Source organism: Odocoileus virginianus, chromosome 33, assembly GCF_023699985.2.
Source record: "Odocoileus virginianus isolate 20LAN1187 ecotype Illinois chromosome 33, Ovbor_1.2, whole genome shotgun sequence".
NCBI lineage: Eukaryota > Metazoa > Chordata > Mammalia > Artiodactyla > Cervidae > Odocoileus > Odocoileus virginianus.
In genome coordinates this window covers 3,366,332-3,389,039 of record NC_069706.1, presented here as the reverse complement: position 1 = coordinate 3,389,039, position 22,708 = coordinate 3,366,332, and the positions used below count along the sequence as shown (strand labels likewise).

Sequence of the window (22,708 nt, the reverse complement as noted above, 5' to 3'; positions counted from 1 at the left end):
GGCTGGAGACCTGACGCGAGGTTTGGCCAGCCCCTGCCCCATCCTCCAGTGGGAAAACCTGTCCTCATTTGCCTACCCCACCCCCACCCCCAAAAATGCACTCCTGGAGAAGAGATGCCCCCCGGCCCTCCCTGTCTCTTCCCGCACCCCTTGACAGGGATGAGCTGCTCCCCGGGAACGCCCGGGGCAGCCCTGGGCCGCTGGGAGCCAGGTGCTCACCTGCCTATCCACACAGCCAGCCGAGCAGCGGCGGACGCCCGGGGACGCGCCGGACACCAGTCTGCAGCCGCCTCCAACCTTTCAGGCCTCAGCCTCCAGGAAGCACAGCAGATTCTCAATGTCTCCAAGCTGAGCCCCGAGGAGATCCAGAAGGTGAGGCCCCCCCCCCCGGCAGGCTCGGAGATAAGCCGACCACAGTGGGGAGAGGGTGGCAGACTGCCAGCTGGGGGGGGAGGGAAGGGGGCAGGAGTGGGGCCCTGGCCGCAGCTGGCTGGGGCTTGAGGCCACCGTCGTGCGTCGCTGTGCGGGCCGCGGGGGTGGAGGCACGGCCCGGCCTCACGGGCGCCTGTCCGCTTCCCCGCCCCTTGGCGGCTCCCAGCGTTCAGCGCGCTGAGCAGCGAGCCCTTTCGCTTTCTTTCTTTGTCATCTCCTAGCTTCCCCCGCCTCTGTAACCAGGGACTCACCGTCTCCCCTCCTCTGCAGAACTACGAACACCTATTCAAGGTGAACGATAAATCCGTGGGTGGCTCCTTCTACCTGCAGTCAAAGGTGAGCACAGGGGCAGGGCAGGCCGGGGCCTCATCTCACCAGGTGTCCCTCACTTCTGGGCAGTTCAGAGCCTGGCAGGAGAAGGGTGCCTGGGGCTCGGGGGGCCCCCTGAACTGCCAGTGGTGCTGTGTCGACCTGGGCCCTGTGTCACCCTGGACGGTGGCCCCCCAGCAGCCATGGCCTCGAAGGGCCAGGCTGACCTGCCCACGGCCCTCCAGGAAGCCGGAGCAGGACCTGGGGAGGCAGGGGGCACCCAGCCTAACTGTTCGTGACCCCCTCCCCAGGTGGTCCGAGCGAAGGAGCGTCTTGAGGAGGAACTCAGAATCCAGGCCCAGGAGGACAGGGAGAGACAGCAGCCGCCCAAAACGTGACCGCTTGTCTCCGCCCGCCCACCCGCCCGCCTCTAATTTATAGCTCAATAATAAATGTCTTTTCCTCATTTCTTGAGTATGCATGTCCAGATTCCAGAGGCAGGCCGCTCTTCCTGCCAGCTGTGGGGCTGTGCAGGGAGGGGGGGCGGCGGTGTTCGCCCGCCCATGGTCTGGCCTCTGACACCCAGAGGGGCCGGGGCAGACGAGGATTGCTGGTCACGTACCGGACGGAGGGGCCACTCCCATGCTGCCCTCAGGTCGGCCCTGCCCACCCTGCAGTGAACGGGGCCCCGGCTCTGCCACAGGCCTCCCTTTCCTGAGCTGGGTTTGGTGGTAGCCCCTCAGTAATCTGGGGGGTCAGCACCAGGGTGCAGCCGAGGAAGAGGAGCCTTTGCCAGCCTGACGGCCCCGAGGAGGCCAGGGAGCCGGGCCCCTCCTAGAGCCAAGGTGCTCATAGTGGGTGCAGCTGAACCCACGACATGTGATCCAGAACCTTCCATCTCAGCACCATGCATCCCATCCTTTCGAGCTCCCAGCAGCAGATGGAGAGCTTGTAGCACCCACAAGGTTGGGAGGAAGCCCCAGTACAGGGCCTCGGCCTGGGTGGCAGGCAGGAGGTGGTCTTCCAAGCATGGCCCAGCTCCTGACGTATCTAAGACAAAGCATGTTTGTAACTCACTTTTATTTCATTTCTTTATAAACTTCCTCTCACATGGAGGAATATATTGTTATAGTCATTAGCTTATCTCTCTTTTCTTTTTTTAAACTCTATGCTAACAGCAATGGAGCCAAGAGGAGGAAAAACATAAGCTACGATAGAAAGGCACTTAGAACCTGTTAGAATACTGATATCCTGGAATGTGCAACAACAGACGGACAACAACGACACGCACACCGGCCCCCTCGGGCCTGGTCTATCACCGAGTCACATGCTGAGCTAATGTCGCCTTCCTATGCCCTGCTCCTCTGCTCCTGGGGCTTGAGTCCAACCCCTCGCCCCAAAGGGGACTTAAGGCCTGGGGCCCTTGTGGGGGTGGGGGGCCTGGGTCCGGGGCGGGGGGGCGTGAGGGAAGGAGACCAGCTCCCTCCTGCTCCGCTTGCGGCCCCTTCAAGGGGCAGAGCCAGCACTGCGGGCCCGTCAGCGGGCCAGGTCAGGGTGACCCCTCTGGGATAGAAGGGCGGTCCAGGAAAGGGCGGGTGAGCAGAGAAGCGTCAGGGAGACCCTGGGACTGCATGGGGGCCAATGGTCCCCCTGCAGCTCCGCAGCTCCCCCGTCCTGCAGCTGGGACATGGAGGGTGTGGCCCAGGGCAGGGCCGAGGCCAGGACCCCCCAGACTGAAACTGGGTCCCCGACAGGAGGGAGCACGAGGGCCCAGGGTGGGGCACGAGAAGAGCTACTGCCCTGTCAGGGCCTGGTGGGGAGAGCCTGGCCGCTGGGCTGGGGCAGCAGTGTGGGCTCCAAGGGCACATGGAGCCTCCGCACCCTGGGCTCCCCTGGTTCCTGGAGTGGGGACACGGAGGGCAGGGGCTCAGTTCAGAGAAGCCAAAGGAAGCAGGCCACACAGCCAGCTCTCCCCTCTGGCTCCCCCTGCCTCCACGGCCTCCGTGGCTGCCTCGCTGCCCCTCATCCCTTGTCGAGCCCAGATCCTTCTGTCCGTCTGTCCGTGGCCACTGGGACTCTCCCGTGCCTGGCACCGGCCTGGAGCCCCCTCCCCTGCGCCGGCTCTGCCTTGGCGCCCCCAGAACAGAAGCCAGGTCTCGGCCCGGGGTTGTCCCTAGCCAGCCTCCCCACTCTAACTGCCCTGCAGGCCTCCACTGTCCCCGGGGCAGGGTCTCAGGCCAGGCCCAGCCCCGCCTGTTCCCTGAGCTGGGCACCTCTCCCGACTCAGGGCTCCCTGAAAGCAGAGGGATGCGGAGGCAGACGAGCAGCCAGCCAGCTCAGAGCAGGGACCCCCACCTCGGGCAGTGTGCTGGCCACCGCAGACGGCAGGCAGTGGGGGGCAGCTGGTCGAGCGGGCCTCCCTCCCTCAGCCGGGAGGCACCTTGTCATGGGGGGAGGTGGCTTCTTGCTGTGGCTTAGCCGCGGCCTGCGTCTGTCTTGCTCTCCCTCTGGAGGGTAGACCAGAGGGAGAGGGGTCGGGAGCCTCCAGAGCAGGGGCCCAGTGAGTAAGCAGGATGGGGTGGAGCCTTGATCCCACGGGGCCCCTCAGCTCACCACTGAAGGTGGTAGGAGGGAGCCTGGGGCCAGCGCCACCCCCAGCCCCACCCCCACTGCTGGGTCAGGGCTGGCAAGTGGGCAAGGGAGAGAGGGTGACCTGCCCAGCTGGGCCATGGGATGAGGGAGACAACCAGAGTGGGTGGGGGGAGGGCAGGCGTGGGCCGGAGATGAGCCAGGCCTCAGCTCCCAAGAGCACGGCTCTCCGCCGGCCAGCAGACCTGGTTCCCCCACCTCAGGAGCCTGGGTGCCCACAATGCCCTACTAGCACCATCCTTGCTGCCCAGGGGTGCCCCCAGGGCAGGAGGACTTTATTGCTATTTCGCAGAAGAGTTTCCGTTCGTCGTCGGGGGCAGGCAGGCAGGGCTGGGAGCCACCGGCTGGGCTGCAGGTGGTCCGCGTCCTCTGAGCGGGTTCAGTTCACCACGGCCGGTTTGAGCAGCACGGAGCCCGGCGGGATGACCACCCAGCCGGGGGCGAGCGCCTCTGGGCTGCTGGCGGCTGAGTTGACGCCCGTGGACAGGTCCAGCACGGTGCCCGGCAGCAGGGGCAGGCCGTCGGGGCTCGGCCGGGAGCGGCCACCCTCAGTCCTCTCCAGGGGCGTCTTGCGGCCCTCTGAGCCCAGGGCCCTGGCCTGCACGGCCCCACGCCCCTTCTCCCCCTCGACCTTGCCGCCAGCGGAGCCAGCGAGGAGGGAGACCACGGGCAGGCCCAGTCCGCCGGCCCCAAAGGGCGAGGGCAGCAGCGGGTTCTTGGCCAGGTTGAGAGGCAGGACGGGGCCGGGCAGCCCAGGGCCCATGCCTCCCGCACCCCCGGTGCCCCCGCCGTTGCCACAGGCCAGGGCACTGAGGTCGAGGGGGCCGGGGGCCAGGGGCAGGGGCAGGCCGGGCAAGCCGGGGCCGCCGAAGAGGGCAGCGGGGTTGGGGATGATTATCTGCGCCCCGCTGACGTAGGGGCTGCCGTCGGGGGCGGGCAGCGGGGGCTTGGGGGGCGGGCGGAGCTGCAGGAGCTCGTGCTGCTCGTGGGACACAAAGTGGCCGTGCGCCTTGATGTGCTTGCGCAGCGAGCTGGGGTCCGTGTAGCGCTTGTGGCAGCCGGGCATCTTGCAGTAGTAGGGCTTGTCCACGTAGTGGGTGCGGGTGTGCTTGAAGCGGTCGCTGGAGTTGGAGTAGCGCTTGTTGCAGCCCTCGTAGGGGCACACGTAGGGCTTCTCGCCTGCGGGCCGGGGCGGGGCGGGGCCTGCGTCAGGGGCTTCCGCCCGCCCAGGCCAGCCCCGCCCACCCACTCACCCGCCAGCCGAGACCTCCCCGAGAACGCAGGCCCCAGCACCTACACAAGCTCTGCCTCCGGTGGCCTGGCTGTATGTACCCTCGGCCTTGGGCCTATGCTTCAGGCTGTGATGACAGCGACCCCTTTCGCAAGTAATGACATACAGGCCCTGCTGGTGCCTGGCTCACAGTGAGCGCGCAGGGGTGCCCTTGACCCACCAGGGCTTCCCTCGTGGCCCAGACAGAAAAGAAGCCGCCTGCAATGCAGGAGACCGGGGGTTCAATCCCTGGGTCAGGAAGACCCCCAGAGAAGGGAATGGGAACCCACTCCAGTATTCTTGCCTGGAGAATCCCATGGACAGAGGAGCCTGGTGGGCTACAGTCCCACAGTCCCCATGGCGGGGGTCCCAGAGTTGGACACGACTGAGCGACTAACACTTTCACTGCACTTTCACCAGTGGCTCCAGGTTTACTAAAGGGCTGTCCCCACCGACCAGGGCTGGCCAGAACCCCACAAGCCTGTGAGCTTTTGAAAGTGCCTCGAGTATAAAATATACACCAGAGGGACTTCCCTGGTGGTCCAGTGGTTAAGAACCAACCTTGTAACACTGGGGACGTGGGTTCGATCCCTGGTTGGAGAACTAAGATTCCCACATGCCTCAGGGCAACTAAGCCTGCGTGCCAACTACAGAGTCCATGCGCTGGCAACGAACAATCTCTCACGATGTAACCAAGACCCGTGGCAGTCAAATAAATAAATAAAATACACCCCAGAGTCTGCAGACTTTGTAGGAAACAAAGAATTTCAGTGTCCCATTGATGTTTTAATATTAAAATGATTGCATTTTTAATATACTGGGCTCAATAAAATGTATCATCATATTAATAATTCATCTCACCATATATTTCTTTGTACTTTTTTTCTTGCGATGTGGGTGATTCGGAAATTTAAAATTAGACGTGTGGCTCTGCTGGCCAGTGCTGGCCCTACTGTGCATGCCGGGGTCCGAGAGGGGCGAGAGGACACGCCGCAGTCAGAGGGGGCACGAGTCGACAGCCACACGAACACAGTGCTGAGTGTGACGCAGGAAGACGTGTCTGTGCCCCAAGAGCATGTGGCGGGTCTCCCCCCAACAGGACAGGTGCCCCCACCCCCAGCAAGTGGTGCTCGGGAAGGGATGGCCACAGAGTGGGGTGCGCGCCCATCCCCTGGCTGCGGGGGGCCCTCACCTGTGTGTGACCGGTTGTGGATCTTCAGGTTCTCCAGGCGGGAGAAGCTCTTGCTGCAGGTGGGGCAACGGTGCGGCTTCTCGTTGGTATGCGTGCGAATGTGGATAAGCATCTTGTACCTGCTCCGGGGGGTGGGCAGGGGGGAAGGGGGGTGGGGAGCACGGCTCAGCCGCTGGACACTCGGGCCCCCCTTCCCGCCCCCTTGCCCCCCCTCACCTGGCATTGAAGCCGCGGCCATGGCGGGCGCAGCCCTCCCAGTGGCAGCAGTAGCCCGCGTCCTTCTCGGGCTTCACGTGGTAGTCGTTAACGTGGTCCACCAGGTCTTGGAGGAGCTCGAAGGGCTGGTTACACTGTGAGGGCCAGGAGCGTGCTGAGCCCGCGAGGGGGCTGCCCGCCCCGGACCCTGCCCCGCCCGGCTCCCTGCTCACCTTGGCCCAGCGACACACCAGCTGCTTGGGCAGGGGCAGCTCTGGCGAGAGGCACTTGTCCTTGGGGGGGGTGAGGAAGGAGGAAGCAGGCAGATGCAGGGCCCCCCCAGAGCCCAACGGCAGGAAGAACTGGAAGGAGCTAGGGACACCGTCCAGGTAGCGCAGCGGCTGGAGGTCCTGGGGGAGGCGGGGGGCGGAGCGGGTCAGCAGCTGCCCGCGGGCCCGCTGGCCCAGATCCCTGCCCGCCTGGCCCATCTCCTTCTGTCTGGGGGCTGAGCGATGCCCCACACGGGACAGGTCCCAGCCCCAGCCTCTGGTACCTATGCACAGGACCTCTGTGGAAAGAGTCTATGCAGACCTAAGTTTAGAGGTCAGGCTGGCTGAGGACCCTAAACCCAGTGACAAGTGTCTCCACAAGAGAAAGAGGGAGATTTGGAAACACACACAGAGGGGAGGAGGCCACATGATGGCAGAGGCAGAGAGAAGAGAGATGAGTGACATGGCCACAAGGCAAGGAGCGCCTGGAGCCACCAGAAGCCAGAGGCGGCCCGGGAAGAGCCCTCCAGAGCCTTGGGAGGGCCCAGAGCCCCATCAGCACTGTGATTCTGGACTTCAGCTTCCAGAATAATACACTGCTGCCATTTTAAACCATGCAGTTTGTGGTCCTTTGTAACAGTGGCCCCAGGAGTAAGTGCACCGTCTTGAGAACGCGCGGCTCCCCCTTACCGGGCCGGCGGGCGCAGTGGGCAGGTCCCCATTGCCCTGGCGCTCAGGGGACAGCGAGCTGCTACCGTTAGGGGAGTCCAGCCCAGACGGCGGCGACAAGCTGAGGTCCACCAGGGGGGCTGCTGAAAAGCGTCCCTCCACCTTCTCGGGGAACTTGGGGTTCAGCAGGAAGCCTAGGGCAAAGGCAGGATTTGGGGGTACTAGAGCCAGGAGTCCCGGCAGGCCAGGCCCTCCTGCCCATGACTCCTCCACTGTGACTTGGAGCAGACGCTAGCCAGGGTGCCCCCATCCCCGGCCACCCCGGAACTCAGGAATCAGAGACTCCACAGCCGACAGGCATGACGTTCACCAAGGTGGGAGCCTGGCCATCAGTTAAGACAAGAAGTACTCATTTTCAGATGGGGGTGGGCTGGCACACAGGGTAAATAACTGAACAGGAACTTGAATCCAGGGCCCTTGGCTCCCGTCACAATGTCAGGTAAGATCTTGACTCACTTTCCCCCCGGTCCCTTTCTGTCTCAGTGCCCCTTTCTGTAACATGAAAGGTTTGGGCTAAGTGGCCCAGCTCAGATACGGTAGATCTGGTTTTCAGGGTCCACATTCAGAAATGCAGCAGAAGACCTGCACCTCAAGTAACCCCCTCACCCAGAGAAGCACCTGCTGGGCTTGGTCCCCCATCTGCCTGGCTGGCCGACCACACTGCCTCAGAGCCCAGACGCGGGGCCACAAGGCCTTCTGTTACTACCTGTGCATCCCCTGCTGCCCTTTAAATCTCCCCCAAATCCACCCAGAGGCCTCAGTCTGAATACTAGCTCTGCTGAGCCAGCTTCGGGAGCTGGGCTGGTCAGTCCCCTCCTCCCAGGGACAGTGTCTCCTGCAGAGATGAACTGCTGAGAGGGTGGGCAGACAGTGTCGGTGGGGGGGCACCCTAAGTGAGGCTGTGAGGGGCCGCGACAGCGTCCAGGTGGGCCCATCGGGGGACGTTTTTTCCTATCACCAGGGCTCTGAGATCACTGCTCTGCCCGGGCGTGCAGTACCTGAAGGCGGGGAGCCTGGGGACCCGGGCGTGGGGCTGTCATCCGCCAGACCAAGCTCCCTGTGCAGGGCTCGGTGCCGGGCTGCGCTCAGCGTCCTTTCCCGCTTCTCTCTCGCCGCCCGGAGCTTGGTGATGCTCAGCTTCAGGTCGAGCGGCTCGTCCAAGGAGTGCATGGTGGTGGGGGCCGGGGGGTGGGGGCGGCAGCAGGCAGCAAGGGGCTCCGGAGCTGGTATTCAGGCAGGAACCTGAGAGCAAGCAGGAGCTGTGCTGTGACACTGGGACCCCAGACTCGTCCTCGGGCTGTGCCCACTAAAGGCCACAGGAGCAGAGAGGCAGTGGGCATGGGGCAGTGTGAAGGCTGTCTCCCGGGCACAGAGACCCTCTCGGTGGCCCCGGACAGCAGGTATATCAGAGAGAGCCAACCACCGACCCAGATCTAATGCGTTCACTTCCCGCGAGGCTTTCTGGGAAGCAAAGCTCACAGGGTCCAAGCCTGCCATGAACGAAGCTTTAGCGACAGCTTCAAGCTGCAGAGCTAGGCAGTCGCACAGCCTTCAGACTCAAGGCCAGATCTTCTCCCTGGAACTGACCAGGCAAGTCCCAAAGGTCATTTCTGACTGTGTGGGAGGTCATGCCTGGGACACATGCCTGATTTGAGCTGGAAGACCCAGAACCAGGCCAGAAGGGCAGTGAGTGTCCTCCCAGGTAGCCCTCAACAGGCCTAGGTACTGACCACTGGGCCAACCCCTCTAGGCAGCCCGCTAGGCAACTCTAAGGGAATGAGACCCAGAGCCTTTCCTAGGCAAGCCTTGCAAAGCTCGGCCTGGTCCCAAGGGCTGGGCGGACAGACGGGTGGCCTTGAGTTCCAGGGCAGAGGGCCCCACAGGCTTGGGAGCCAGAGGCTCTGGGCCACCACCAGGGGGCAGCTGGGGACCATGGCCCAGCCAAGGCTAGGGTAGGGGGAAGTGACCAGCTGTCTAGTGGTTAGTAAAACACATACATACATAATTTTTAAAATAGTGATGATACTCTTATTTTGAGTGGTGCATTTTCACTGCTTCCTTAGAATTTCTCAATGGCTTAACATTCTTCACATGTAAAAAAAAACCCAAGAGGAAGATCAACTCTTCATTCCAAACTCAAACATCATTTTTTAACAGCAGCACGCTTTTTTAACTTCACACACTGGGAAACGCTGTTTCCTTGTGTTTGTTCATTGAGATGATTGCACCCTGACAATCTATCTGCCAAAGAAGATAATCCCTGCCGTTCACCAAATCCAGCTCTTCACAATTTTATACAGAACATCCCAAGACCACCACTTGGTAAAAGACTCTATTTTTCACTAGTGTGTGTGCTTGCTGAGCTGCCTGGAGCTCTTTTCATGGAGTAGGGAACCCATGTTCCCAGTTATCTTCTCCAGGACAAGCCCCGAGGCAACGCTAAACCAGCCTTGCCCCAGCGACAAGCCTCCGCTCATTTATCTCCCAGACAAGACCCTGTGTGCACACAGGTCACAAAGTCCTCACTTACAGCCCTCTGCTTCTGAGGACACATCCCAAGACCCCAGCACATGGCAAAACAACGCTGGAGTCTCTGAGCCTGGGGAGGGGGCTGCATTATCAGAGTATTGGTGGTTGACCGTGGGACTGAAATCTGTGACTTGACTTGTCCCTCCATCAGGTGGGAGCTGACAGGTCTGTCTGGATGAACCTGCAGGGCATGCATAGGTCGGGAGTTCTCAGTGATGCCAGGGGCTGGGACCACACTGCCACCTTGTCCCCTTTAGGAGCTCCAGCCCTAGACAGGCAGGTGGGTGGGTGACAGTGATAAATGGACCTGGGTCCCCTCCGCTCTTCCTCTGTCTAGGCAGGGAGCTGCCCTCTGCCTGACACCCCCACCCCCACCCCCCCCAGTGATGTCTGTCTGTCTGCCTGTCCCTCCACCTGTTTATTTTTAGACACAGGCCCAGTCCAACCTCCCTGAAGCTCCTCTGTGCTGGGAGCCTGGAAGGGGAGGGAGGAAGGAAGTAAATATTTATGCTGATTAAGAATTCAGGAGCCAGGAAGGGCTGGTGGCCTGGTCCTTCAGCTGGCTTAGGGCCACAGGCCTCCCCACAGCCTCTGTCCCCCGCCCCCAACCCGATCTCTCGGAGAAGACCACAAGGGCAGGATGGTTTGGGAACTGGGAATTCAGACTGACACTGACTCTCACCGGAGACACTGCTCAAGTAACATCCTTCGGCACCTGCCTACTGCACCCCACTCCACCCCAGGTCCCTGCCAGAGGGGAATCAGGGAGGAACCATGGGTCAGCTCGTTTTGGAGACTTGCAGAAGACACTGCCTCAGCTCAGAAAGAGGGAGGACCCCAAAAGGAGATAGTCTCCCAGGGTGAGGCTGGGACTCAGCACCCCCTGAATCAGCAGACCCAGTCCCCAGAAACCTAACCCCCCAACTTCCTGCCACTCCTAGGAAAGGAGGAAGGATCAGTCCCCCAAACCCACAGCTCCCAGCACTCCCCCACCCCAGGCTGTCCCCATCCATCCAAGGGAAAGACGCCTGTGACCCTCCTTCCTGCTTTGACCGTGGCCAACCTGGAAGTGGCCCCTTTCACCCCCCACAGGCAGGGGGGTGGCCAGTTCTGGGCTCCGGCTCTGCTCTTTGTTCCCGGGTTGGATGAAGGGGGGCAGGCGAGAGCTACTGTCACTTCTCTTGGGCCTCAGAAGCCCTGAGCGGGACGTACCAGTCCCGGGGTTCTGGCGCGGCAATCACCCCTCTGGAGGTAGGCCAGCCAGCCATCACCAGATTGATTTTTGGGGGTGGGCGTGTGGACACTCGGTGTTTGTTTTCCGGATAAGGACAGGGACCCGCCTCACCGAGAGCAGAGGCAAGTTCCTTAGGCAGCGCGAAGCCCAGAGAGGACCGGTGCCCAGCGGGTGCCGCTCGGAGCCCGGCTGCAGAAGCCCCGGCCCAGTTTCCCGCTAGCCGCGAGGTGACCCCACGAGCGCCCTGCTCCCGCGGGGTCGTGCGATCCCCGAGCGCTGGAGGGGGCGGTTAGGGAGGCGGCGCCGAGGTGGCCGCGCGGCCCGGGCGCCGTAGCTCCAGCTGCGAAAGGAACTAATTAGGGCGGAGGGAGCGGGAGGAAGCGGCGCGGGGCGCAGCGCGCGGGGACCACCGGGGCGGCGGGGGCGGGGCGGGGTCACCCCGAGGGTGGGCCGCGCTGGCCCTCGGGGGGCCGGCCCCCGCCCCGCCGCGCCCGCCGGCCTGGCGCAGACAATGGCCGCTATTGTGCGCCCGCCGGCCGCGCGCAGACGGCCCCCAGCTGCAGCGCCCGGGCGGCCCTACCTGGCGGCGAGGCCAGCCCCCGGCGGAGGGGCGGGGCGAGCGCGCGGCAGGCCCGGCCCCCGGGGAAACTGAGACCCGGAGAAGGCCCCGCCTCCACCAGGTCGGGCGGCGAGGAGCGGAGCGCGGACCCTAAAAGGGCGGGGGTGTCTTTATCTACCACGCTCCCACCATGTGCCGGGAGCCATCTGTGCGCCCCGAACCCTCTTAAGTCCGCTTCTGTTGAGCACAGATGAGGAAACTGAGGCTCAAGGTCACCAGGCTAATAGGAGCCGCTGGCAGGACTCTGTCCTGGAGAAAGCCACTCGTCCCTGCATGGGAGAGGCCCGCTAGCTGGCCCCAAGCCGGGAGAAGGGCCAGTGTGGATGGAGGCATTGAGCTCGGCACACCCCACTGAGAGGCACTCGGGGTCTCCTTGGCAAAAAGAGAGGACAGGGCCCGCTGTAAGATGGCCCCCACCGTCCCGCCCACCCATAGCTGCGAGGAGCCAGGTGAGTGGAAGCCAGGATAGCAGTGTTGTCAGGCAACAAGAGGCACACCCCTTATTCCCGGGTGATGGGGGTGGGGGGGGTAGTCCTGACTCTGCCCTTTGGTCAGCCATGACCTGTCCAGCCTAGGACTTGGGGACAAGGGCCCAGGAGGCACTTCTCAAAAGTCCACGTGGCTTTCTTGCTATGCAATGAAAGCAGAAGCAAGTCCCTGGCTTCCCCTGTGCCCATCGGCTCCCACCTGCTCGGAGGATGTCCGTGTGTCTGGTACAGGGACCAAAACCATCAGCACAGGGGTCCTATGGGGGGCAATGAGGGCCGGGAGGGGAGGCCGCTGGCCCACACTGCACAAGTGGGTGGCAAGCCTGGGACTGGAGGCCGAGGACGAATGTTACCACCATCCAGCAGCTGTTGATAGTCGGGCAGTGTACCAGCACCTGTTTAAGTCGAGTGCTGTTTCATCCCCATTTTACAGATGCAAAAACCGAAGCCTGAACTGTCCCGCGTCACACAACTTGTCTCTGGCAGAGCTGAGTTTCAAGCCCAGGTGGACCCAGAAACCGTGTTCACCCATCAGCCCCCTGGGGGCCCCTGGATGTGGGAAGGGGCAGGCAAAGGGGTTCTGGCTTCCCACCCCCTGCCTGCCCAGGGGTTTGTGGGAGCTGCATGCCGAACCCTGAGGGGCAGCAGGCAGTGAGTGGGCACTGGAGGGGCCAACTGTTGGGGGGCCCACAGGGAGGCTTGGAGAGCTGACAGCAAACGTGCTGCCAAAGCAAACGGCCCCACAGCCCCGCATTCCTGGGAACCGCTGCTGCACCCTGCTCTGGCCAAGGGCTCCACCCTCCTCAGCCGCCCAGCGGTGGGAGCCAGAGGCAGGGGCAGGCCTCATCTCCTCCTCAGACCCCGCTTCCTGAGCAGGCTGCAAAGCAGGGCTCCCGTATGGGTCCGACCACCCGGTCTCCAATTTGGCTCTGCCACGTCCTGCCCACGTGAGTCAGGGCAAGTCACCTCCCAGTCTGGGTCTCATTGTCCTCATCTCCAAATGAAGATGATGATAATACTGCAGGGAGTGGCACCCCACTCCAGTATCCCTGCCTGGGAAATCCCGTGGACAGAGGAGCCTGGTGTGCTACATCCAGCCCATGGGGGTCGCAAAGAGTCAAACATGACTGAGCGACTAAACACACACACAATAGTGTGAGACGCCCCCCCTCCATTGGATTTTGGGGAGAAATCAATACGATGATGCCCATCCAATGATTACTTTAGTGTTTCCCTCTGTTATATAATGTTCAGCACCTAGAACAGTGCCAGGTGCATAGTAGGAGCGTAATTAAACTTGTAAATGAATTGTCACCAGCACTTGAGTCCCCCAAGTCTTTGACCAGTTGGGGAGCTGTGAGGACAGAGGGCACCGGCCCTCCTGCTGTACCCACAGACCTAGAGTCTCACCCTCACCTGGGAGAACCCCTGCTTCAGCTGAGAACACAACTAAACAAGCTTGTGCCCCTCAGAGGGAAGGCCGCAGGCCCTGCTGCCCCACAGGGTGGCCCCAGCTGGCCCCAGTCCGCTTCCAGAACCCAACTGCATCAAAGAGAGAGCGCTGGGAGGCCCCGGACAGTCTCTGAGCAGCCCTGGAAGAAACAGGCCTCCTCCCAGGACCCAGGGAGGGGCTTATCCTGAGGGCTCAGCCCGTGCAGGTCCCAAGAGAAGGTCCAGTGCGGGACGGACAGTACTTCCTGGAAAAGCGTGGGGTTTCGCCTTCCCCAGGAACCTCCAGATGGGAAAGCAGACCCTGCCCTCACCCCAAGATGGGCGCTCAGCCAGCACACGGATTGGAGGGGGGACAGCTTCTCCAGGTCTCCTGGAGGCTAGACCCTGCCCAGGTGGGAACGCAAGGGCTCCCAGGTGTCACAGTCAGGGCCAAGCTCTCTGCTCAGCCATAAAGTCCTCGAGAAAGCTCCCAGCTAGGCAGCTCCTGAGCAAGGATGCAGGCTGGGAGCCCCCACTTGAGCCTCTACCCAGAGTCACCTGGAGGAGGGCATGGCAACCCACTCCAGTATTCCTGCCTGGAGAATTCCATGGACAGAGGAGCCTGGCGAGTTACTGTCCATGGGGTTGCAGAGAGTCGGACACACGCACGCCCCTGCATGCCCCTGGGGCTCTTGTTAGTGGCTTATGGACCTTAGGGACCCAGAGTCTGGTTATCAGGTCCCAGTCTCCCAGCCACCACCCCTCTGCGACTTGGTTTCCTCATCAGGAACACAGGCACCATGGATAAGGTGCCAGCTCACGGGGCAAGCTTGCCTGGCACCTGGCACACAGGTGGTGCCAGCAACTGGTAGCCCTGAGGATTCTTGTTCCCAACCCTGGGCTGGGGGGGTGGCCCACACACTAACTCCAGGGTCACCCCGATGGGTCAGGCAGCACTGCTGCTGGAAGGCCAGCAGCTGGCTCGCCCACGTCCCTCCCCAACTCCACTTCCCTAGGATCCACACTTCCCTCCCCAACGCCAGCAGGGTGACACCAGGCTGGGGTGGGGGGTGCAGCTCAAACACAGACACACACACACACACACACAGACACACACACACACACACCCGTCCAGCTGCGGGGCCCAGCCTGGCACAGAGGCCTCCCCTGGCCGGGTGGCTCCAAGCCCATCAAGGCGGGCCCCCGCCCCCTACTGCCTGCCCGCCTGCAGCTACCTTTGCACAACTATGTCTGGTATTTTCCTGTCTGCCCAGCTTGGGGGGGAGGTGGTGCGTGGGGCTGTGAGCACTGCCCGCACCTGGGCCTGGGCCAGAGGGGAGCCCGCCAAGCAGCCCCCACGCCCGGGCCCAGGGGTGGGGGAGGCGCGGGTGCAGAGGGAAGGGCTGGGCCCTGGGCCGCCCAGATCCCAGGGAGGGGCCAGCAGCAGGGGAGCCAGACGGAGACACACACCCGGAGGCAAGGCTCAGGCACGGCCCTGGACCCTGCCAGGCAGCGCCGCTCACAGTAGGCGGGCAGCACTGGGCGCTCAGCCAGTGCTCTTGAGGGCCTGCAGAGGCGTTGGCCAGCGTCCCACAGGACATGGATGGGCACCCCCAGACATAGAGGCAAACGCATATGTGTCACACCTGTGCACGCCGGACACGGCAGGTAACCAGCGTCAGGGTCCTAGACCCAGGACTCTGGGGCTTGTGGGTGGGAGCAGGGGTGAGGCCCAGTCCCCACTAAGGAGGAAACACTGCACTTCCCACACTGACCCTGGCTGCAGGACGAGCCCAGGAGTGCCTCCCGTGTCCCCCCACAGCCCTGGGATAGGGATCAGGCCCACTGGGAACAGCACCCACCAACTCACGGGGCAGGAGGCAGCCAGCGGGCTCTGGACTTTGGCCCTTCCCTCCGCCTCATTTACCAACTACTCAGTTATGCATTCCAACACCAGGCCCTCCGCTAGGTCCTGGGGGCCCACAGATGAATGAGAATGAAGGTCACCCAGCCTGCACAGAGGTGAACAGTGTCAGGAGGGGGCTGCTAAGATCCACGTTGGCCACATGGACAGGGGGCGGCAGGCCAGGAAGGGCCAGCATGCCTCCTGTGTGCCATCTTGGTCCATCCTCAGGACCCTGGGAGTTAGGTGCTATCCTCTCCACTTTTCAGACAGGGAGACTGAGGCTGAGTGTTTCCGCTATCTGTCAAAATCAGAGCTTAGCAATAGCACAGCTGGGATTCACCTCCAGGCTCCAAAGCCCACAGTCTGCACCCAACACAGCAGAGGCCTGGAGGTGTGGCCCCAATTGACCCACAGCAAGTCTCTGTCATTCAGCAAACGAGGAAGCCCAAGAGAAAGGCCAGGCCAGTGGGCAGTGACCTGGAGGGCACTGGGGAGCCATGGACTACTCTATACAGAAGACTGCCGTCTTCCTTACCAGCCCATCTATCCCCAGACTCTCCCATTCATCACCTCCTTTCTCAGGATTCCCTTGCCAGCCTGATACTCCCCGCCTTGGGTGCTAGCTCCTGCCCCACAACCTTCCACACTTCATATTCTCCTCCAGCTGCTACCCTCCTCCGACCTCGTCCGGCACGTCTCCCCGGATTCACCCTCTCTGATCTTTGCCTTCTGCAGCCACACGTGGGCTGTTCTTTCAGGTGCCTGAGAGTTAAGCAAGGGACCTGCCTCTGTCCCCACACTGCTGAGGGCAGCCTCCCTAGCCTGCAGTGCCTTGTGCTGCCTGGCACAGGTGCCCTGGTCCAAGTCCTCACTAATGCCACTCCTACCAGAGTGAACTGGGCAGCAGTTGAAGCGGGATGTGCTGGGGACTCAGACCCAGAGAACCAGGCCTGCTCCTAATTTGATGTGGACAGGAATCTGGGCTTCAGTTCCCCCATCAGTAAAAAGAGGGGGCCAGCCAAGAGTAGGACTAGAGCTTGAACTTTCAAACCATCCCTCTAAGGGCACCATCATACCTGCCCTTCACTTTTCTCAAACACCTAGTACTGAGAGTTTGCTGAGGGGAAGAATCCATTGGTGGTACCTACCAGCCAGGTGAGGTGTGGGGGGGCTTAAGGCCCAAAGAGAGAAGTGGCTTGCCCACAGAGGCCTCCTTCTCCCGGTTTGGGGCAAGAGACCCAGGAACAGATCTGGGTGGTGAGGGTAAGGCGTAACCCTGGTGGATAACCCTGGTGGGTAACCCTGGTGGGTTAAGATGACCAGAAGGGCCCAGTTCCCCCAGCTTCATCTCCTGCCACCCCCTTGACCCCTCCAGCCTTGGCACAGAGCCTCCCCAGAACAGCTGGCTTAGACCAGGCCCAGCATGGGCTCCAGCACGAACTCTGGACTCCGCCCCCACGCCCTCTTCCCAGCCACCCTGCCCCGCCCCTGCTCCCACTCTGGGTAGGAAAGCAAGTCCAGAAGCCAGGGGCCGTCTCTAAACCCAAAGGGAACGCCCAGTGGGTGGGGCCGTGCCAGGCCTGGCCGGTTTCAGGCTCTTGGGGCCCAGGGCCCACGGAACCACTCAGGGTGTCCACTAGGTGTCCTGAACCAGGGAGGTGGGGGCTCGGCCTGGAGGAGGAGATAGCCAGCAGCACTGGAGTGGGGGGCACTTTGGAGCAGGCCGGGCAATGGGGGCCCCACAGCCTGTGGGGAAGGGGACATCACAGCTCTGGGTCAGCAGCCCAGAAGCGTGGTGATAGGGGTTGGATGGGGGGGTCGGGGGGGTGTCCTGGACACAGGAAGGAGTGGCCCTGGGGAGAAATCACTCAGGCAGGCTGGGACTTGCCAGGCAGACCCAGGTGGACCGTGGAGGGAAGGGAGAGAGGCTTCCTCCCGACACAGCTGCCCCCACACTGTGCCGAGGACAGGGGCAGCAGGGAATCAGGAGGGGCTCCTGGACTGAACTGACATTTCAGGGGCCGGGGCCATGCAGTCTGAGGCTCTGGCTCCCCTCTGGCCCTCTCTGAGCCCAAGTGAGGGCCAGGCCCTCAAGTCTCCAAGCCTCAGTGTCCGCCTCCCACCTCCTTGCTGCCAGAGTCCCAGTGGAATGCTAGCCTGTGACCCTCGGTCAGCCAGGCAGGAACGTCTTCCTGGAGGCTCCCAGGGCTGAGTCAGGCAGCTCAGCAGTCTCCTGGGGCCTCCGCAGGTTCCCACCCGCCCTTGGCCCAGACTGGAGGAGGGGGCCAGGGGCCAGGGGCTGGGGCTGAGCCCTTTTGCAGACAGCCATCTGCCGTGACTAGAGTTCGTGGACACACGCAGGTCACACACCAGGCCCGCCCTATGCAGGGGACTACCTGGCTGTTTAGCAGGAAGACAAAGGACCTTCGGAAGCTCCAGCCAACCGCACCCCGCCCCCCACCCCTGCCCGCACCATGGTTCTGTCCCTGGAAGAGTCTCAGCTCCTGCTGCCCATCCCCCACCAGGGGCACGGGGAGCAGATGGAAGCCCTCCCCCATTGGAATCACCTCCCATCTCTGCCCTGGAGGCCCCTCCCCGCCTGGCTACCAGTTAACCAGACCCTCCATCCATCAGAGGGGGAGGGGGAGCAGAGAGCCAGAGCTCCCTGCCCCTCAAGGTGCCCAGAGCCAGGGCCTCTACCCGGCCCAGCCTGAGGAAGCTTGAAGAGACATGTCCCAGGCAGAAGGCAAGTCAGACCCCGGGGAGGCGGGCTGCCCGGAGCACCCTGGGAGGGTCCCACAGCCCCAGAGCTGGAATGGGAAAGAGGACCAGGGTCCCCTGCAGCCCTGGGCCAGGTCTCGGCTCCCCCATGGATAAGTCTGGAGCTGAGGCCAGGAGGATCAGTGCCAGGGAAAGGATGGAGGCGTGGGGCCTGGTGCATGCAGCTGCTATGGCCAGCTCGGGCTCCCCTGTTGTGCCAGGCTGGGAAAGTGGCCACCAGACCCCACCGCCACCCTCCAGAGCCATGGCAGACCCAGGAACTCAGGCCAGACACCCATCAGCCCTCCTCCATCCTGTGCCTCGGTTTCCACCAAATAGGAATCAGTGGGTCTCTCCAGGAGGCTCGTATAGCATTTCAGGTGATGGATGTCAATGCCTGCAATGGCCACTGGAAGGCATCCTGTGGATTTTCTCAGGGAGCTGTTAAAGGCGTTCCCCCACTGCAGCTCCATCCTCTGACCCACTTCACCTCCCCACCCCCACCCCCAGGACCTTAAGCTGGCATTTTTACTAGTTGGAGAGACAGCAGGGGTTTGTAGGGCCAAGTTGGAGCCTGGAGAGAAATCTGGATCTACTCCAGACTGTGCCACTACATAAGACACCCCACTGACCCAAGTAAGTCCTTTCCTGTCCAGGTGTCAGGGTCACCCCAACCGTGGCTGATGAGCAAAGCACGAGTGGTCCCGGTTGAAAGTGCAGGTCCCTGCCCCCAGAGTGGGGCTGAGGCAGCCACCTGGGAAACCTCAGGGGCAGATGTGCCTCAAGGGCCTTGCAAAAGCTGTGATCTCTTCTACCCAGGGCTGGCAGTATCCACCCCCCCGCCCCCCCCGGGCCCTGGCATTCTCAGAGAGCTCATCCCAGGCTGCGGCCCATCTCTAGGACCCTTTCACAAGCCCAGAGAGGGGAAGCAATTTGGGTTGGGGGAGATCAGCATCTTTTGGCTGGCCCCAGAGACCCCCCCCCACCACCAGCCATGGACACCTCCCACCTCTGAAAAGGGAGCTTATCGAAATGGAGGACCAGCCAGCATCTTCCAGGGGTCACCCCTCTGGCCTCACTGTGAAATGTAAAATAACAATAACCCCAACAGTGGAAGACCCAGCCCCACTGCGCCCAGCTCAGGGCCTCTCCACTGCAATCCAAATTTCCCACTTGGGTAAGGGGCCCCCTCAGCACCGCCCAGGACACGGAACCTGGGGAGACGTACGTAGGGCACTGGAGACATCCCCCACCACCAGCGTGCCTCTCAGCGCCGAGGTGCAGGGGCCCACCCCAAACACCTCCCAGAGAGCTCAGCTGCATGCCCCAGCCCCACATCTGGTCCCCCAGCCACAGCTGTTGTCACCCTCGCCCATCCTGGGATTGCCCCAAACTCTGCCTGGCACCCATCCCCGCCCTCTCGCCCAAGTGGGAAACTCAGATGCCAGGCAAGCCAAGCCAGGGTAGATGGAAACGCACATGGGAAAATGTTGTCAGGGAAAACACATTCTTCCTTCCATACCGCAGCTCAGACCCTGGGAGAATTAGGTGGTCGATGACACTCCCACCACCTGGGCCAAGGCCAGGCCAGGAAAGGAGGGGAGAGGGATCCACAGGGTGGGGCTGAGAGGGGTCCAGGCCCTCTGACACGCCCCAGGGAGGGGCCCTGGCAGACCTCTGTTTTCCCCAGGCCAGGGTGCACCATCGCCCTGTCACCCTCGGTAGGAAGGCGCTCCCAGCGAGGAGGGGAGCCCGGGCAGGAGAAGACATCATCGCTGTGGCTACCCATTTGCAGTTGGGCTTTTCAGAAACAACAAAAGCCTTTGGGGTGGGGGGGCGGGACTCAGTTCACACGATTGTTTAAAATGAGGTTTCTGGATGTCTGTGGCATTCGGTTATTCATCCTGGCTCCACCCACGGATAATTGAGAGTTGGCTTTTGTTGGCCTTAGCCCCCCCTCTCGGTACCCACCCCCACCCCTAGGTCTTCTCGTGGACTCTGCAGTTCAGGAAGATCACCTTGTACAACCCTTTGGTTTTACAGATGAGGAAACTGAGACCCAGAAAGGGGAAGAGTCTGGCTTGCCCAAGGACCCTTGGGAGTTGGTGGCGGAGCCAGAAGTGAAATCCAGGACGTCAGACTCCCAGGCCAGGGGCTTTTCCCACTCACCCTCCAGGCTGTGGCCCAGTTCCAGTGAATCCCCCAAAGCCACTGACCCCAAAAGCCTGGAACCGGGGTGACTCACTGTCTGGCTTCCTGGGGCACCTCCTCCCCACCAGTGAGGGAGAGACTGGCAGGTGTCCCTGTGTAGAGAGCCAGGAGCAGGGAGAGCCCCCCCTCCCCAACCAGAGATCCTACAACAGGGTCACTCTGGGGCCGAAGAGCCCCAGCTGGAGGGATTTAACATCAAAGGTCAAAGGTCACAGACAGGGAAGGGCGGGCAGGCATAGGGGTCAGAGGGTCAGCGCTAATGGCAGCTCCGGAAAGGAGGGGGAGGGGAAGGAGCTAAGGAAAACAGGGCCGCTCCCAAGGGGTCCTCAACTCCCATAAACGGTGCCCAAGTCCCTGGCACTGTCTCCAGCTCAGATGACTGCAGACAGGGCCAATCCAAGCTGGGCTGGAGCTCAGAAAGGGGTGTCCCCAGGAGGGGGGGGGTCCCCAGGTGCAGCCCTTCCCCCAGTGCGGGCCGGAGCCAGCTGGGAGGCCCAACCCGGGCCCAGAGGGGAGAAGGAGCAAAGGGGAGGCTCGGAGGTCGTGGAGAGGATGTGTGAGCAGGGCTGGAGCAGATGTGGCAGTGGGCACACTGAATCCCCTTCCCCGAGCTTCTTCCGAAGCTGCCCATGAAGCCCGACTCTCCCTCCTGGATGCCAGTACCAGGCATGCTGGATCTTCAGATGGCTGCCTCCAAGGACCACAGCTCAGGCCCTGTCCCTGGCCCAGACCAAGAACCATGGGAGCCCAGGCCTTGGCCAGGTCCCCAGCTGGCCTGGCTGCCCCCTCAGTGTCAAGCGCTCCCTCCAGAGCCAAGATCCTGGGCTGTGATGGCTGGGGGCCCAGGGCTCCTCCCAGGATCCCTTCCCGCTTCCCAGGCCCCAGGGTAGGGCTGGGCAGCTCCCTGCAACCATCCCTGCCCAGGGTGGCAGGCCAGGCGGGCCCTCCTGGACAGGCCTACCGGCGGCAAGCTGCCCTGCTGTGGCCTGAGTACCCGGCTGGGCAGGGCAGTGTGCCAAGGCCTCCAGGTGCCAGCCTGGATTCCAGCCCCATCCCAGGGGGCCTGTGGGGAAGCAGGGCGCAGGCATCTCCCTCCTTCGGGATGCACCTGCCTGGCCCCCTACTCCCGCCCCCTCCCGACCCTCCCTCAGGCAGGCTGGAAACCCCTGTCCTCCCCACTCAGCCAGGCCCTCCTGCGTGCACGCGGATAGCAGGGAGGAACAAGTGCTGGACAGGACGCCAGCTCCCAGTCCTGACCCTCGGGCCCGAGGGAGGCCGGGGCGAGCCAGGGGCAGCAGGCGGAGGCTTCCCTGGACCCGAGAGGAGACACCTCTCAACTCCCGTCCTAGGAACAGACTCGCCGTGGGAAGGGGCGGCTGCCCGGCTGCCCCAGACAACTTCGTGCCTGGCCTTGGGGTGGGGGGGCCCTCTCACCCCGCAGCGCGCCCCCCGCCGCGGCCGCCCAACTTCCCTGCCGAAGTTTGCTCCCTCCTGGGGCCCGGCCGCGGCTCTGCCCGGCCTCCGGACAGACGGAGGTAAGGAGGGAGGAGAGAGAGCGACGGAGGGACGCGGCCGGGGGAGCCGGCGAGGGAGGGAGCGCGCGAGCCAGCGAGCAAGGGAGCGAGCGCTGGGGCCCCGGCGAGGGCTCACAATGGCCCGGGGCGAGGCGCGGACTCGCGGGGGAGGCGACCCCCGGGTCCCGCAGCCCCCGCCGACAGGCCAGCCTCTCCCGCCGGTCCCCTTTCCCGCGGCGCGATGCCCGGGGGGGGGCAGGGGGGGCGCTTCTTACCTCGGCGGCGGGGGGCGGTCGGTCTCCCGGCTGCGGGCTCCGGCGGTCGGGGGCGGCGGGGGAGCGAGCGGGGGAGGGGGCCGGGCGGGCGGGGGCCGGGGCGCGAGGCTCACGGGGCGCGGGCTCCCCTGGCACGGCCACCCGGCGCCCGGCCGCTCCGCCACATCTGCAGCTCCGGCAGGGAAGGTGGCCGCGGCGGCCGGGCCGTGCGGGGATGTCTTAGAGAGGGAGGGAGGAGGGAGCCGGGAGGAGGGACCGGCGGGCCGCGGAGGAGGGGGAGGAGGAGGGGCGCGGGGGGCGGCCTCCCCCCCGCCTCCCTCCCCCGCTGCTTCCCTCCCAGCAAACCCCTCTCGCCGCCGCGGCCCCAGGCCCGGGGCGCCAGCTGCCAGGCGGGGCGTGCGCGTCGGGGGGAGGGGGCGGCCGGGAGCCGGCGCTGGGCCGGGGGAGGGGCGGAGGGGAGGAAGGGAGGGTGGCGCGGCCCCGGGGAGCGGGAACCGGGAGGGAGGGGGCGCCGGGCCGCGGCCGGGCCGCGCGCGCGTCCTCTTCTGCCCCATTCTCGGGTCCCCCCCCCCCCCCCGCGGCCCCGCCCCCGGCCCGAGGGCAGCGCTAGGACACAGCCTGGGAGGTGGCCTGGGGGTGGCGGGCGGGCGGGGGGGGGGTGGCGGGGAGGGACGTCCCGCCCTCGGGGAAGCCCGG

The 22,708-nt window shown here is 63.5% G+C and overlaps 2 protein-coding genes and 1 long non-coding RNA gene across 15 annotated transcripts in view; 2 read left to right on the top strand and 1 right to left on the bottom strand.

Annotated features, from left to right (window-relative positions):
• CORO7 (coronin 7) overlaps positions 1–5,515 on the top strand; it is a 65,572-nt gene extending 60,057 nt beyond the window's left edge. For 8 of the 11 annotated variants that reach the window (XM_070460691.1, XM_070460692.1, XM_070460690.1 and 5 more), the window contains 3 exons: positions 236–372; positions 703–768; positions 1,053–1,207. In XM_070460691.1, the coding sequence (XP_070316792.1) occupies positions 236–372; positions 703–768; positions 1,053–1,139 (290 nt within the window). In that variant the 3' untranslated portion in view covers positions 1,140–1,207. Of the gene's footprint in view, positions 1–235; positions 373–653; positions 769–1,052; positions 1,208–1,919 lie in introns of those variants that run through there. The other 3 variants (XR_011485370.1, XR_011485369.1, XM_070460689.1) reach the window with 3 other exon arrangements.
• Positions 3,617–22,432, bottom strand: GLIS2 (GLIS family zinc finger 2). 3 transcript variants are annotated; one of them, XM_070460699.1, is made up of 7 exons: positions 22,013–22,432; positions 8,044–8,287; positions 7,007–7,179; positions 6,281–6,457; positions 6,069–6,202; positions 5,853–5,971; positions 3,617–4,569 (listed from the first exon to the last, which is right to left on the bottom strand). In XM_070460699.1, the coding sequence occupies exons 2-7, from the start codon at positions 8,213–8,215 to the stop codon at positions 3,770–3,772; spliced, it is 1,575 nt and encodes a 524-aa protein (XP_070316800.1). In that variant the 5' UTR covers positions 8,216–8,287; positions 22,013–22,432; the 3' UTR covers positions 3,617–3,769. The 3 variants fall into 3 exon arrangements, with proteins under 3 accessions (XP_070316800.1, XP_020771014.1, XP_020771017.1); XM_020915355.2 differs by lacking the exon at positions 22,013–22,432 and adding an exon at positions 10,787–11,009; XM_020915358.2 differs by lacking the exon at positions 22,013–22,432 and adding an exon at positions 9,047–9,238.
• LOC139032760 (uncharacterized) lies at positions 11,303–13,233 on the top strand. The gene is made up of 2 exons (XR_011485364.1): positions 11,303–11,876; positions 12,349–13,233. It is a non-coding gene; the product is annotated as an uncharacterized lncRNA (long non-coding RNA).
• Positions 22,433–22,708: the final 276 nt, after the last annotated feature.